Below are 16,943 nucleotides of genomic sequence, written 5' to 3' on the forward strand. Positions count from 1 at the left end.
ATCTGCCTTTTGCTCAGGTCATGATCCCAGCGTCCTGGGATTGAGCCCCGCCTTGGGCTCCCTGCTTGGTTGGAAACCTGCTTCTCCCTCTCCCACTCCCCCTGCTTGTGTTCCCTCTCTTGCTGTCTCTCGCTCTGTCAGATAAAATCTTCAAAACAAAACAAAACAAAACAAACCCTCACGCTCTTCATACATCAAGGCTGAACTCTGCCTCCACCTCACTGGGAAGAATGTTACTTTAATGGTTAGGTGGCTTTTCGCTCAATCACCCTCTTGCTAGAAGCTTCGGCCCTATAGCCACACGTAAGCAGTAAACCTCACAGTGACAGATGCAGACAGAAGAAAAGCTCTCCTAAACTTAAAAAAAACCGTATGCAATTTATCGTTTTTGCAGTACTTTTATTTGAAGGCTTTATCAAAAATACAGCCTTTCATGAAGTATTTTTGAGAAGGAAGAGGCAGAAAGGAGCATAGAGAAAAGCTAACGTGTCTGCTCCGTTAGCTCATGTTCAAGTAGGACCTTTTTTTTTTTTTTTGCATTCATTTAAATGATGTACTTGAAGCTGAAAGTGCTGTCACAGGACAAGCGTTTGCCTTTGCATCTCCCACACAAATCTTGACGATGGGGCCTTTTAGGGTCAACGTGGCGAACTTTTACAGTGCAGGAGCATCTAGTCTGTTTACAACTCTGCAAAACCAAAGTGAGAAGGACAGGAGATAAGCCTGTGGCAACGTCCTCAAACTTCCAAGTTATTTTTCTAGTTCATTCGAATACTTACGGAATGCACTCTACACAAGGCCCTGGGCTAATTTTGCTCTGTCTGCGCCCCTCCAGCAAGGATAGGGTAGGATGAAAGTGTGCTTAACCAGGTGCTCGTGCTCTCATGTTGTGTAGATTCAGTGTCGTCTTGTGAAGGTGCTTTTGAAACACCATTAGAGGGAAATCTTTCTGCCCTTGAAGGGTGGAGAAGAATCCTTCGGGGCAGGGGAGTCGGACAAGGAAAGCTAGGAGGGGAGACTAGCTACTAGGCCAAGCTGGGAATCCAGCCTGGGGTCCATGGACGTGAACCTGCCGCCCACACACACACACCTGCTGCAAATGACCTTAAGCGGACACCAAAAGCAAAGCAGCACCTCCCGGAGCCGGGAGCAGGGTGGTCAAGGCATCCTACTTTATTTAGAACCTGACCCTACTCTGCTTTCATCTAAGGAAGTCTAAACTGTTTTCTCCATACTTGGGTTTTCTCTTCCTACCCTAGCCAGTAAGGCCGCCAATGTCCAACTTGAGGAAAGTGCGTGGATTAGGCTTGTTAGCTAACACATCAGGCTCCACTACTGAGGGCTAACACGTCGTCATCTCAGGGTCCCAGGATCGAGCCCCACATCGGGCTCCTCTGCTGCCACCCCCCCCCCCCACCGGCTCATGCTCGCTCTTTTTCTCAAATAAAATCTTTAATAAAATAAGACCTACAGACCATTTATCTCTTAAAGAAAAAGAAAAGTTTAGTCCCTTTTTTCCTTAGATTATCTAATCCTCTTCCCACAGTGCAGTGCTTAGTTTGCTTAGTTAAAAAATGAACCAGCCGAGGGCCTGGGTGGCTCAGTCCTTAAGCATCTGCCTTCAGCTCAGGTCATGATCCCAGTGTCCTAGGATCAAGCCCCGTGTCGGGTTCCCCATTCTGCAGGAAGCCTGCTTCTCCTTCTCCCACTCCTCATGACTTGTGTTCCCTCTCTCTCTTGTACTGTCAAATAAATAAAATCTTAAAAAAAAAGTAAACCGGCAATGTTACTCATTAGCCCCATAAAGGTAGGCAGCTTAAATTCACCCTGGAACAAATCAGCCTCCTTTTGCAAGCACTGGGCAAGACTGAAACTTTCGAACCCCAGGCTTATCACTAAGTATCCTGACTGCAGGGTGGGCTTCATATAAAGCGTTTGGGCAAAACAGGCAGCCTCATGGCAAGTAGAAGGCATTCTAGGTTTTTGACCTATTTTCTCCCATCAGAGAACCAGGTAAGGCCAACCTTCTTCCATGTTGCAGGAGGGGGCCAGCATCTCAGGAGGTTAACATAACCAAGACTTGCGAGGACAGAAAAATACAAGACACCCCCACCACCACCACCCAAAAGCCGGGTTTCCCAGTTGAGTACTCTTTCCCCGTCCCCACTGAAAAGCTGTCAAAACCCAGGTAACTAGGAACCTCGCTTCAGGATACATTCAAGAAACTCCACCAAAGCCCTCTCCCAGTTACCCAGTTCAGACACAGAAGGGGAGTATTCGATTTACTTGACAGGTGATATCCTCCACTCGGTAAGGGTTGTAAGACTTCTGACAAGTTCTGCAAAACTGCTTGAAGTAAACCTGTGCAGAGAGAGGAAGAGAAGCAGAGTGAAGTGAAGCAGAGCCCTCTGGACACCTGGGTCAAAAGAGGCGGGTTCCACAGCGTTTCTTACCTTGCTGGTGCCCTGCACACACCACACGTAAGCACTCTCCCATCGGATGTTGCAGTCCTTGCAGTGGTAGTAGCCGTACTTCTGCTCCAAGAACTGAACAGAGAGACGCCAGGGTTTAACTCATGGGAAATGGGACTTAGCCTTCATTTCACAAACTGGGAAGGAACCGATTTGCTACTTAAAACCGGCAGCCTCCTTCCAGATCACGGAGGAAAGTGGGCTCAAGGTTTTGCCCATTAGTCTCTACAAGGTAGTGGTCAGGTGACCTGATGGTTTAATCAAGCACATAAGCAAGCAGGAGCCTAAAAAAGCTCATGTTCCAGATTGGTTTGGTTCTTCACTTTCCAACAGTGCTAGGAGTCTCAACTAGGGAAAAATCGGAATTCATATTTAACTTGAACTGAAGTATACGGTCTTATTCTTAAGTTTCTCTTCTTCCCTCCCCGTGAGAAACAGGTATTTGGAGAGCACTTGAAGGCCTAACTCCAAAGTTCCTGCCAATTCCAGAGCAGTTTTATGGGTGAGCAAACCTAGGGCCAGGGAAGTTAGGAGGCAAGCGCACACATGGTTCAAATTACACGCAGCTCTGTCGTCGAACTTGACTCTCTCCCTCTTTCCTCCCTTGCCCCCGAGAGCCCTGGGCCGGCAGTGGGAAAGACCCCAGGGGAGGCCTCCCGCGCTCTCACCACCTCTGCCCTTCACCTCCTGACTCACCACTGCCCCGCGCACCGCGAGGGTGAGCGGCCCCACCGCGCCTGCTGCGCTCGGGCGCAAACCCAAGGGCCCGGGAGCGTTAGCAATGCTGTTTCCGAAGACGGGTACTTTCTAGAAGCTAGAAGAGATCTCCCTCGTCAAGAGCTCTAGCTTCCAGGAGGAGCTTGGGGGATTCGGCCAAGAAGCAGGGGAGAGCCGACCAGGACCCCAGTCACTGTTAGGGCCTCTGCCGCACTGAACTCGGACCGGAGAGGGGGACCCGCGGGGAAACGACTCTGCCAGCACGTTCCCCTCAGGGTGTTCTGCTGCGTATCCCTCCTAGGTCGTCCAAATGGGGACTGAACGCCCGACTACACGTCCAGTCAGGGTTTTGTTGTTGTTTTTAACAGTAAATACGCTCGAAATGCGAGTGTTACCAGGGCCCCCGTGTTACGATCGCCGCCAACAACCACCCGGCCGCACTCGCCGAACTCGGCTGCGGGGGAAGGACGATCCCCGGCAGCTCTGCGCGGCCGCGAAAAGGCGCCCGGACGCCGCCCGCCACCGGGGCGCCTCCGCGTGTCGCGCGCAGCCGGGGGCGAGGGCCGGGGGCGGCCACACGCCCGGGGCTCCCCCGCGCCCGTCAGCTCCCGCGGCCGCCCGGGCCTCACCTGGAAGCGCGGCCGCTCCTTGGCCTGCTCGGGGCTCCGCGGCGACGGCGTCTCGTCCGCGGCGTCCTGGGCGCGCTCCAGCGGCGGGGGCGGCTCCGGACCCCTGGGCTCGCGCCGCCGGGCCGTCTCGCCCGTCCCGCTCTCCCGCGGCGCCAGCCCGGGCCCGGCGGCCGGCTGCTCCCAGCTGGTCCGCTCGGCGGCCTGGGCCCCGGCTTCGTCCCCCTCCTGTTCGGGCCGCGGCCGTCGGGGCGCCTTCCTCGCCGACGCCTCTCCCTCCTCCGGGCCTCGGGGCCTCGCAGGCGGCGGCCTTCGCTCTCCCTCCGGCGCCGCGGGCCTCTGCTCCCCGGCCGTGCCGTCCGCGCCTTCCGGGTAGGTGGTGACGCGGCGCGAGGCCACGGGCGAGTACACGGCGACGGTGCGCTGGAAGCGTACGGGCCGCGGGGCGCCGCTCGGGGGGCTGCGCTGCTCCGAACCCCGGCGCGCCGGCTGCGGGGACGCCGAGCCGCCGCCCGCCGCCGCCGCACCCTCGAGGCCCGGGCCGGCCGGCGCCGCGGGGTCGCGGGTCCTGCGCAGCAGCGTGCGCCGCCCCAGCGAGCACTGCACGGAGGCGTCGCGGCGCGGGTTCACCTGCACGGCCACGTCCCGGCTGCCCGCCCTGCGGGGCCGCGCGCCCAGACCCGGGCCCACCTGCGACAGCAGGGCCATGAGCTGCGCCCGCTGGTAGCTGTCGAAGTACTCGGCGGCCGTCAGCTGCCCGCAGCCGGGGAAAGACGACGCGGTCGCCCCGGCGGAAGACGACGACGAGGAGGAGGACGCGGGAGCGCAGCCCCCGCCCCGATGCCGCCAGCCACCCGCGCTGACCGCGCCCTTGCCCTTGGCGGCCGGCGGGTAGGGGTACGGGTACGAGTAGGGGACGCACGCCGGGTACATGTAACCGTCCAGCACCTCATCCCCCAGGGCAGCCATAAGCGCAGCCCGGGCCGCTCCCGCCGCCGCCCTGCCCTAAATAGGCCGCCGTGCGGAGGCAGCCAGCCGCCCACCCCGCCGCCGCTCCCCGCGCTGCGCGGCCCCCCGCACCCTGCCAGCCACCCGCTCGAGTCCCGGAGTCCCCGCCTGGGTGGCCTGGCCCAGACCTTCTCTGCGTGGAGCTTTTCCACACCCGGGGGTCCGCACAGATACCCTTAGGGAATCGGGAAAGACTGCTTCCTTTGTGATGCAAGAACTGATTTGCAAGTGAGCTCGCCCGAGGTGAAGCGGGTCCCAACAAAAGGGCGCAATCACCGGGATTAGCGGGGCCAGGTGGTCCCCATGCCTGGGTGATTCCAGGTGTCTGCGCTGCTGGGGAAGCGGAGGCGAAGCTGGGGGCCTCTGTCAGGCTAGTGAGCAGAAAGGCAAAGGTTTGGGGTAACGGCTTTGGGTGTGTTACCTATGATCTCAGATTCTGGTCTAATTATCTCAGAACTGCTCTGAAAGTCCACACCTTGCACCCTTTCGGGAACTCCCGAAGGAAAGCACTCTAAGGCACCCACATCTAGCCTAATTGTTTTCTCTCCTGGAGCTCCCCCCCGCCCCAGCTCCCACCTCAAGTGGGTACCGCGAGGTACTGATGTCTATTGGGGTGGATAGTACTACAAATTTTCCTAACCAAATTATCCCTCCGAAAGAGCATTGATTTGCGATGTGTGCATGAATGCCCAAACCAAATCAGTACCAACTGAGAAGAAATGCCTTGTTCCCTGGAAAAATGTTAGCTGTCCATTACTAATCGATATCCGATACACATTAATGTATGTTTTGTGTTGATTTGACACAGGTTTGACAATAAAATACTGTATTTCATTGTTCAGTTGACCTGTTTTGGGATTTTTTTTAATCAGGTCAAAATTCAACACTCAGATATTCATAAATTGAGCAAGCACTTTTTTTTTTTTTTACAATTACATTAAACTCAATTATGCTTTACAAATTGCTTTACAAATTATGCTTTACAAAAAAAAATAGCTTGTTTTTACTCATATAAGATAATGCACCAAAATTCTACATTTCCAAGACCCTGTTTTCTAAGAGCTTACATATTCGAAAGAGTCATAGAAATTGGTATTGATAAAAACTAAAGAGCACGTTGAACATGTTCAGGCTTTACTTTAGCAGTCCCAGGTGCAAGTTATATTATGACATTGATTTGTAATTTGTGAAAACGTGTGGTTAATACGCCAATGCAACCTTACAATGGGAAGATCCTAATTGTGACACGTATGATAATGGGAACCATTTGTTATCCTTTATGTAAACCATATTCACTACCACAGACCATAACTATGAAGTAATATTTCAGTAAGATAGAAGCTCCTCTGGATCTCCACGTTCAGAGAGAAGTCTGAGTGGTTTCCATCATAATTAAATTATCAGCTTTCACTGTGCCATAGGAAGTGTCTGCCATTTCCTCTTCTTTCAGTTTCTTGTAAGAAATATCTGTATCTTCATCTTCATCTAGAGGATCCCGCTTGTGCAATATTTCACTTCCATACACTTTATATATTAAAACTAAAATCCCTGCTTCTGCAGACTGGAAAAGGGCATAAAGCAAGGGAAACATGTACATACTTCCTATGAATCGTGGTGGGAAGGCCAGTTTCAGAATAGCAGTGCAGAGCTGCACATTCTGACTCCCCGTTTCCAGGCATACAGTCCTCCTGCAGTTGGGTGGAAGGTGGAAGAGAGTAGCTAAGCCATAACCTGAGGCATAGCCTGCCAAAGGCATAAAAATTGCTATCATGTAAACACTTGCGGGGATACTCGCCAGCAGTTCAGGTCCTAACATAGTGCCAGTCATTATGAAAAGGACCACAAGCGTCACTAGCAGAGACCACAGGGAAACCTAGTAACAGAAAAGGAACAGACAAACTATCAAAAATAGGATAGCTGAAAAGGAATTCAGGCAAGCAAATCCTAGGCTCTTGGAAGAAGAGACACATGGAGTCTCATCTCCCGCACCATGGAGATCCTTGCCATCAGCAATCTTGGACAAAGTACTTCTGAGGATAGGTCACCTCTTCAGGATGAATCTGTGTCCTTCTTGGACAGTTCTAATGGCCTGCAGTCCTGTCCTTAGGAAGAGTGACAATCTGCCTTCCCTAACAACTAGACTTTATCTTGGATAGATGCTCAGGAGCAGCACAGACCAGACTCCTGTTTAAAAAACAGGAGGACAGGAGCTCCTGGGTGGCTCAGTGGGTTAAGCCTCTGCCTTTGGCTCAGGTCATGATCCCAGGGTCCTGGGATCAAGTCCCATGTCCTGGGCTCCTTGCTCAGCAGGGATTCAGCTTCTCCCTCTGCCCCTCCCCCCTGCTCATCACTCCCTCTCTTGCTCTCTCACAAATAAATAAAATCTCTAAAAAATAAATAAACAGGAGGGGAGGAGTGCCTAGTCAGTTGAGCATCAATTTCAGATTTCGGCTCAGATCCCTATCTCAGGGATCCAGCCCAGCAATGAGCTCGTCGCTGAGAATGGCCCCTGCTTGGGACTCTCCCTCTCTCTCCACTCACCCCCCTCTTCTTCTCTTTCTCTCTTTCTCTAAAAAACAAAACCAAAAACAAAACAGGAGAAGTCTACTCTTCTTCAGGCACATTGCCTCCAGACTTTCATATAACTCTGTAGCGGGAGTCTGGACTGTTCTGAATGTGTGTTTCATTTGTGAGTGTACCTCTGAAAGCCAGGACTCAGAACTGAGCCCAACCCAGCAGGTGGGGTGTGATGAACAGAGTGGTCAGATGAACATGACCTTCGCTGAACAGAACCCCATGTTTTCCATAAGAAATTAGCTCTAGTTTTACACGGGAGATAAAAAGCTATTAAAAATTTATGAAACTTACATGTGATATTTTCAAACTTTAAAATACTTCATGTTTCAGAGAATTGACGGCGATATTGAAACAATGACCAACTCTTAGATTACGCAAGTGAAAAATGTAAACAGAAGATGTGAGGAATTCCTTGTGATTCTGAACACCCCTGTTTTCATCTGTTCATGAGAACAATGACCAACTCTTAGATTACGCAAGTGAAAAATGTAAACAGAAGATGTGAGGAATTCCTTGTGATTCTGAACACCCCTGTTTTCATCTGTTCATGAGAAATCTCCCACCTGTAAATCTCTAATGATGCCTAAAAATGCTTACATATAATAGATGGATTTTAGGGGTGCCTGGGTGGCTCAGTGGGTTAAGCCTCTGCCTTCAGCTCAGGTCGTGATCCCAGGGTCCTCAGATGGAGCCCCACATTGGGCTCTCTGCTCGGCAGGGAGCCTGCTTCCCCCTCTCTGCCTGCCTCTCTGCCTACTTGTGATCACTCTCTCTGTCAAATAAATAAATAAACAATCTTTCCCCCAAAAAAGAAGATGGATTTTAGATGAAGCACAACTGACTGTATAAGACATGGCATCGTCTTGACGTCCGACTGGTACATCTCACTCATTTAAGTAAGACAAACTGTGAAAACAGTAAGGGAGAAACCTAAAAATTCCTCTACTACTCTCCTTGATTAGTAGTTAGCTAGTTCTTGTTTTGTTTTGTTTTTGTTTTTTAATGGGGGTGAGGGTTGGGAGGGGTCTGTGCAGGAAAGCAGAGATCCAGACGAACAGCTGAAGTGTTGATTCTGGTTTGTTGGATATCTGGGGGGAACCCCCTTGGAGTCTGTGGGATTGGCATATAATTTATACTCCTTTAAAAATTATTTAAAATTTATTTGAGCTGGACAAAAAGGCTATGCTAGCTGGTACTGAAATAATTATATAAATACTCATGCTCCAAAGGTGCAATGGGCAGAAACCAAACTGTTATAAATCAAACTTTTATTAAGTGCTCTATACCCAATGTGAGGCTCAAACTCATGACCCAGAAATTAAGAGTTGCATGCTCTACGGCTGAGCCGGCCAGGCACCCCTGAATCCTTTTTTATATTAAGATGTGTGTCCACATCAAAAGCTTTGACAGGAAATCTTGTAAAAATCTTGTAAAAATATTGGCTCCAAAGTTTCTTTCGAAATATTTTCGAAATATTTTTGGATGACACTGACATTGAATAATCATTTTAAAGTGTTTGCAAAAGTGTAAAAGTGTTATAAAGCATACTTTATGAGTGTTCTGGTTAAGGAGTAGGAATTGGTTCAGCTTAAATTCAAAGTGAGCCACATCTTACCAAATTGTCTATTACTTAAATATATGTATCTATTTTCAGTATGGGGATAGCTTATTTGACTGACTTTCTCTTAGAATTCCTAAGGTTTGGGCACGCCTGAGTGGCCCAGTGGGTTAAGCCTCTGCCTTTAGCTCAGGTCATGATTTCAGGGTTCTGGGATGGAGCCCCACATAGCATTGGGCTCTCTGCTCAGCAGGGAGCCCACTTCCTCCTCTCTCTGCCTGCCTCTCTGCCTACTTGTGATCTCTCTCTCTCTCTCTGTCAAATAAATAAATAAAATCTAAAAAAAAAAATTCCCAAGTTTTTATGGTATTAGCTTAATGATTAAGCTTAATAAGTTCTTAATGCATTTCAAGGTTATTTGTAGGTATATTAGATATGTAATATATGTAATATATAAAATATATGTATATTTACATGTATACATAAATTTATTACATTCAAAATATATACGTTTATTATTAAATATTTTTTTACTCAAGACTGGATATATGAGTACAAAAGAACCCTTTATTTTTATGCCAATAACAGCTTCTCTGAATAGTCAGATTTTAGATACATCTATTCTTTATTTAAAATTAACTTACTTAATTACTATAAGTAAAACACAAAAGATTATGTCTTCTTAAGTCTACATAATGGAAACACTGGAGAAATTCCTTTCACTTGTCTAAATGAATTTGCCTGCGCATGAACAGTAATTAGCTACGCATTTTTGAGTAGCTTCCTAAAATGTGAGTCGAGTCCTATTCATGGTTTACTCTTACTTACTATTTTTGAGCTTTCAGACAAAGCTTGATTGACAAATATTTAATTTTTTTCTCTGGTCAACTGTTAAAAAAATCTCTACCTTTCAAAAAAGCACCTTTTTTTTTCCCCTTAAATAAAGCCATACTGGAAATAGGGTACAAAATGATAGGAAACCCATCCTTTCACTTGCTTTAGAAACCATATGCAATACTGCGATGCGGAAGGAAAAACACTCAGATTTACTAATGGTGACACACTCTGCTTTATTTATCCAGGACGCAATCTTATTTTGTGCTTTAAAGCCAATATTTTGCATATCCTATGGCTGCAATGAGATTTTTAAGTTACTTTTGGTCTTATGAGTGTCTCTTTTTAGAAAATGAATAAAACATTTTAATTTTTATTTTTTTTTAAGATTTTATTTATTTATTTGACAGACAGATCACAAGTAGGCAGAGAGGCAGGCAGAGAGAGAGAGAAGGAAGCAGGCTCCCCGCTGAGCAGAGAGCCTGATGTGGGGCTCGATCCCAGGACCCTGGGATCATGACCTGAGCCGAAGGCAGCGGCTTAACCCACTGAGCCACCCAGGCGCCCCTGAATAAAACATTTTAAAGGAAACTTCTCCAGAGTTTCTCAGAATTAAAGTTCCACTTTTGAAAAATATAGTAATGCATTTCTAAAATACTGGACAAATTCAACTCATATAATTGTATTTTCCCTGCTTTGATTCTTAATAATGCACGATTTGCTAGTGGAAAATATGTTGCCGGTGAATGGCACGGGTATCTCTTTCTTTCCCCTGTGATGTATTTCCTCCTGTGAATACTAATAGCTTTCTTTTGCTGTTTTTAACTAATCCTTGTCTTAGTTAAAGCTGTGAGTTTTTGAAATGCCAAAGATAGAAGTTACTTTGTGGCACAAACTTTTTTTTTTTTTTTAAGTTATCCATGCAAGGGTTGCCAAGTTTTCTTCCGTATCCCTCTTTCCCAAACTTCTTAACATTTCAGCCATGGGTCAGAGACCATGAACTCTCTGAATACATAAAGGACATAAAAGGAAGAGTGACCTTACCTTCACAATGTAGTCCGCCACCCGGTTGTATTTGTACCGAATGAACACCCCTAGGCCAATAGGGATGAGGGTGCCGCAGAGAGTTAGGGTCACTGCCCCCAGCGGTAGTAACTGCACCAGGGGGGTGTTGATCCAAGCCCGGCTATAGATCCACAGGCACAGGGGCATCAAGACCAGGGCCAAAAGCGTGGAGGAGATGGTCATGATGATGCTGCAGAAAAGGCAATGGACAGAATTCAGAATGGGCTCTGCGCCAAGAGTCTCTCTTGCACATTGGGGAACCACTCTCTCTTGCACACGGGGTAGAGGAGAAAGAAAGAGACTTCAAGTCTGGAGCTTGAAGTGTGGGGAGAACCCGCTTCATCCGAGGGGAGGGCCCAGAGAACGGCACCTCTAAACCCAACTGAAACAGGAACGGGGCGGGGTGGGGGGCGGAATCGGAGGACGGAGCCCCAGGATTGGGGGGTAAGATCTGAGGACGGGTGCCCTGGCTTTATAAAGCCTATTGAGCTGGCCAGAGTCTGGAAGATTCCGAGGGCAAAGAATAAACATCTTCCTTTCTTTTTAAATTTTCCAAAACACCCTGTTAGACATGGTCAAGCTGCTGAGCACGACCTGTTGGACTGAACTCAATCATATATGAGATCTATATGAGATCACCTTCGTCACTGGGGCCAAGAGCCCAATTTCGCTTTTGCATTTCCGGCGAGACCTGGCTTCAGGCTTCTCAGTTCCCTTTGTCTTCCCGAGGCCGAAGACCTCCCCTGACAGCCCAGCCCTCAGGGAGGAGGGTCGGAGCGCCGTCAGAGCCGCTCTGTCCTCATCCAGATCTTTCCCCCTCCAGCACCACCTTCCTCACATCCACCTTGACTTCTCAAGCCCGGGCTCTCTAAAGTCAGCCTCTCCCCGCACGGCCTTCCTCTCTCTCCCACGCCCCTCCTTCCTCTCGGCTCGGTCTCGAACCCACGGCCGAGCGCGGCTGCTGGGGATGCGAGACCGGCGCGGCGACCAGACAGCTCCGTACCTGAGGTTCATGTCGCCGTCCACCAGCAGGGACATGAGGTTGGAGAGATTCCCGCCGGGGCAGCAGCCGCACAGGAGCACGGCCACGGCGGCCACCTCGTTCAGCGAGAAGGCCAGGGCCAGCAGGAAGGCCAGCAGCGGCAGCAAGCCGAACTGGCAGAGCGCGGCCAGCAGCGCGCCCACGGGCCGGCGGACGTGCTCCCCGAAGTGGTTCACGTCCACCGTGCAGCCCAGGCCCAGCATGGTGATGCACAGGGCGGCGCCCACGAACACGTTCAGCCCGTGGTTCAGCGGCGTGTCCCAGAACGGGGTCTGGGGGTGCGCCCAGGGGTGGGGGAACAGGGACGGGCCCAGGCTGGCCGCGCCGCCCGCCGAGCCACCGGCCGTCGGCTCCGGGGTGGGCGCGGGGCCGGGGCTGAAACCGACGCCCGGACTGGGCGCGAGACTGAGCCCCGGGCTGGGGCCGGCGCTGGAGGTGGGGGCGACGGGCAGGTCCGAGCCGGGGCGCAGGCTGCTGGCATCGGGCGACAGCGTGTAGTTGTCCGGCTGCAGCGAGGACGGGCCGAAGAGCAGCGTCGCGTTGTCGGGGCCGTCCATGGCGCTGCGGCGGGAGGCTGCGGGCCTGCGGTTCCCGGGCCCCGCACGCCTCTCCCCGTCGCGCGGTCGCCGCCGCCGTCCGCCCGCCCGCCTGTCCGTCGGTCCGCGGCAGCAGGCGAAGCTCGGTCCCCTGCCGGGGCTGCGCGGCGCTGACGTCTCCGCGGCGTCGGGTGCGGCGCGGGGGCCGCGGGGGGCGGGGGTGGGGGCGCTCCTCCGCGGGCGGCACTTAGAGCGCAGCCCCCCAGGGTGAGCCCAATCGCTGCGCCCCCGCGCCGGGCAGGCCCCGCCCCGCCGCCGAGTCCCTCCTTTTAATCACCAGTAAGTGGTTCTGTTAGAGTGTAGCCAGGGGCGGAACAAAGACCTGACAAAGGACAAGAAGAAGAAAAACCGTGCCTGGCTGCCGATCAAGTTCTCTGACGGGCTCTGCCTCTTTCATAATGAAATCTGGAAGCCCAGACACAGAGGGGGAGAGAGCGCGCGAGCGAGAGAGCTTATCTAAGCCGCACGTAAAGTACACGCACTGCTCAAACAGCCTGCAACCCTGAGCCCCGAGAGGGCTCCCGGACTTAATATGAGCGGTTCTCTGGGAGCAAGACACACTGTCTGGCTTTAATTTGCTAGGGGATTTTTAAATTCTTTTATTATTTTTTAAGTAAAATAAATAACTGGCTAACAGTTTTTAAATAAGAGGAGTTCGGACTTAAAGTAGAAAGTAATAATGCCGGTGGGTTCGGAGGGGCGTGTGCGTTATTTCATCTGATCCTCACAGCGGAGCCTTGAGAGGTGCTGTTAACTCGGTTCTTCCACAGGAGGAGCCTGAGGCCCCGGCGAGATGTCCGCCTCATCAAGCAGCTCCTGGAGCAATGTGCACGGTGACACGTCGTTAGAGGGGGCAGAGAAGAGCTCTGCTAAGAAAAGACTCCATGAACAATGTGTTTTGGAAATTACTGGCAGACGGGGAGAGGGTGTCTCTCGGTGGCCATAAATTTTTAAAGTGTTGTGTGAGTACAGCCCCGGCATTAGGATTAAAAGGATTGAAGAGAAATAAAGTGCTGGGATCCCCTGCTTTGGACAGGTTTATCCCCAAGTAAATCAAACTCAGAGCTCAGGGCACTGTTGACTCAACGACTTTCAGTCAGTCACCAGAGGCAGCTACAGAGGAGAGGGGCCTCTGCCTACCAAGGATGTGGAGCCATTCGAGAAGCTTCTATCTGTCACCAAGCCACAGCCGGTGAGTTGGGAAAGCCAACAGGAGGACTTTCCAGGAAGAAGTCTTCGTTCAGGGTTAGTTTGAGTGGAGCGAAGACCCTAGAGTGAGTTCTTCTTTTTCCCACTGGTGGACTGAGCTGTTGTGTTTCTCTCTTCTCCCCACCGAATCTCATGAAAATGACAGAGAATACGAAAAATAAGATTAAATTCACAACCTTATGCATTCGAGATCACAAATACTTTCTTTTTTCTCCATTAGACCATAAATTCCACCGGGGGCAGAGCTGCTGCGAGCGTTTAGGAAACTAATGTGCCTTCATATTCCCCAAAGCGGGAAACCCAGGAAAAAAAAAAAAAAAAAACCATGCCGTGACATCTGTTTAGATTTGGAGAAAGTGGAGTGGGATAATCTACGTTCTCGTTTAGGTTTCTGTAAGCAAAACAAAGACACTCAGACTATGAAACCTGCTACCCAAATACTTTCATGAGGTGGTCATATCCCAGGGAGATGGGGAGAAACAGACAAGACAAGGAGTCCCTGCTGAGTCTTTACATTCTTCAAACCTCAGGATGAGATAAGCCAAGAACATGAATGGCAGGCACGTCCCTGTTTGCCCCCTCCCCATGTTAATGATATTAAAATCCACAACCAAATTCAATAAGCAGTAATTAGAGGCAGACCCACTCATCCAACTAGCTCCTCTCTTGGCTTGGGGAGGGATTGGGAAGGCGATTTATACAATGGGCCAAGAGCAAAAAGCAAAAAGGGATGGACCTGTTTTGTAAATCAGCAGGCTCACAGTAAACCTGCTGCTTGGGGGGCTTTTGGGGTCCGGCAAGACCTGTCGTCTTCCTGCTGATGTAGTCACTGTCAGTGTAAAGAAAGCAGATGTTCCTGTCTCCCGTCTTCTTTTTAATCGCCTTCACTATTTAGGAGAAAACCCCAGCAGTAGAAAACAGAGTTTATAATCCAGATGTAGCGCTGGCATGGGTCCCTTAGCCTCCTCAATTATCCTCCTTTTACTCTTGCTGCCACCCAGGAGGAGGAGGGTGTGACCCACCCAGGGAGAATACATCGAAGGGATAGACAACAACACAGCACTTGGAAAATATGTTATGGAGGGTGGAGGTGGGAGGTGAGAATAAATTTAGAACGTAGTTGCACATCATATACCAAAAATAATTCCACATAGATTAAAGGATTAACTATAGGGCGCCTGGGTGGCTCAGTCAGTTAGGTGTCTGCCTTCAGCTCAGGTCATGATCTCAGGGTCTGGGATCGAGTCCCACATTGGGATCCTTGCTCAATGGGGCACCTGCTTCTCCCCCTACCCCCCGCCTTGTGCTCTCTCTCTCTCAAATGAATAAATAAAATCTTAAAGTAAGAGGGGCACCTGGGTGGCTCAGTGGGTTAAGTCTCTGCCTTTGGCTCAGGTCATGATCTCAGGGTCCTGGGATGGAGCCCTGCATCAGGCTCCCTGCTCAGCAGGGAGCCTGCTTCCCCCACCCCTGCCTGCCTCTCTGCCTACTTGCGATCTCTGTCAAATAAATAAATAAAATCTTTTAAAAAAATAAAAGTAAAGTTAGAACATTTTTTAAAAGATTTTATTTAACGGAGAAAGAGTACAAGCAGGGGGAACAACAGGCAAAGGGAGAGGGAGGAACAGACTCCCTGCTAAGCAAGGACTCCATGTGGGACTCCATCCCAGGACCCCCAGATCATGCTTGAAGCCAAAAGCAGATGCTTAACAGACAGAACCACCCAGTCACCCTTTAAATAAATAAATCTTTTTTAAAAAGTGATTTTTAATTTTTTTCTTATTTTAAATTTTTACTGTTTCTGAATTTCTGCCTTAAAAATGTTATTTTTTTTAAAAAAGTATCAAATCCAGAGGAAAAATAAATTCCACAAGTGTCAAAGCGTAAATCATTTTAATCAGCCCATAGGTTGGTAGAGAAAAACAGGCAAAAGACAGAGACAAATTACAATAGAAAAAGTATATGCTATTTATTAAGTAGAAAATGTTTTATTTCACGAGTAGTTAAACACAGAACTTGAAATCAAGTAGACAAAGAGTCTCAATGTAACAACATTTAATGCTGAATGAAATGCAATGGAAGAAACTCTTGAACCCCCCGATGGCGGTAAAGGATGTGATAGAGTTTTGGGGGAAAGCCATTTGATAATACAATTCTGTTTCTGGACATTTTTTTAATCCAAATTATTTCAAAGGCAGTGCCAGAAACCCTAACTCACATTGGTTTAAGGCCAAAAAGGGAATTTATTGACTCATGAAAATGAAAAATCTCCAGGTGTGGCTGGATCCCAAGTCAAAATGAGGACTCGGTGACTCTCCATTTCTCAGCTCTGCTTCCCTCTACTGTTATCGTCATTGTCACATATACTTTACTTCACTGTCACGTATACTCCATAGGGAGGCTAGGCAATTTCACACACCGGTTGCCCCTGATATCTGAAAGCGGAACATTCCTTTGAAACCTTTCATAAGCTGGAACGCCATCAAAGGAAGAAGCCATTACTATTCACCGATGCAGAAAAATTTTTGAGCATTCCTAGACCTGCAAAGTAGCCTTGGGACTCCTGGGTGGCTCAGTCAGTTAAGCATCTGTCTTAGACTCAGGTCATGATCTGGGGGCCCTGGGATCGAGTCCCGCATGGAGCTCCCTGCTCAGCAGGGGGTCTGCTTCTCTCTCTCTCTCCCTCTCCCCAGGCCCCACGCCTACGCTCCTGCTCTCTCTTCCTATTTCTCTCTCTCAAATAAACAAACAAAATATTAAAAAAACAACAACAACAAAGTATATCTCTTAGGCTTTTCTGATACCTTGGGGCACATCTTGCTGATGGTAGCACGTTATAAATGGAGATAAAACAGAGATGCTCACAGACACAGTTCAAATCTACAGAGGCTTGCTTGCTGAGATGCTAAGCCTAGTTCTCTGGGAAGGGTTGCTCTCATTGCTGTGGGAGAATGGCTTCTATCACATCTATCAAACTCATTGCAAAACAAACTCTGAATACTATTTTCCCCTTTTATCGTCAAGGTGAAAATCCTCTTCAGATTTCTTTTGAAACAGGTGCGAATGTAGGTCTTTCATAAAAGGGAAGTGGCTGGGGCGCCTGGGTGGCTCAGTGGGTTAAGCCACTGCCTTCGGCTCAGGTCATGATCTCAGGGTCCTGGGATGGAGTCCCGCATTGGGCTCTCTGCTCAGCAGGGGCCTGCTTCCTTCCCTTCCCCTCTCTCTACCTGCCTCTCTACC

General features: G+C 49.6%; 2 protein-coding genes across 2 annotated transcripts; both read right to left on the reverse strand.

Annotated features, from left to right (window-relative positions):
- Positions 1-378: 378 nt before the first annotated feature.
- On the reverse strand, positions 379-4,783 carry ZAR1 (zygote arrest 1; the record flags this gene model as incomplete). The annotated part of the gene is made up of 4 exons (XM_082726808.1): positions 379-688; positions 2,287-2,361; positions 2,454-2,546; positions 3,818-4,783. 4 exons carry the CDS (start codon positions 4,781-4,783, stop codon positions 545-547), a joined length of 1,278 nt encoding a protein of 425 aa, XP_082582934.1. The 3' UTR covers positions 379-544.
- Positions 4,784-5,659: 876 nt separating this feature from the next.
- Positions 5,660-12,574, reverse strand: SLC10A4 (solute carrier family 10 member 4). The gene is made up of 3 exons (XM_082727331.1): positions 11,860-12,574; positions 10,836-11,046; positions 5,660-6,695 (listed from the first exon to the last, which is right to left on the reverse strand). The coding sequence occupies exons 1-3, from the start codon at positions 12,453-12,455 to the stop codon at positions 6,183-6,185; spliced, it is 1,320 nt and encodes a 439-aa protein (XP_082583457.1). The 5' UTR covers positions 12,456-12,574; the 3' UTR covers positions 5,660-6,182.
- Positions 12,575-16,943: the final 4,369 nt, after the last annotated feature.

The sequence above is a fragment of the Mustela nivalis genome, assembly GCF_964662115.1.
Source record: "Mustela nivalis genome assembly, chromosome: 4".
Classification (NCBI taxonomy): Eukaryota; Metazoa; Chordata; class Mammalia; order Carnivora; family Mustelidae; genus Mustela; species Mustela nivalis.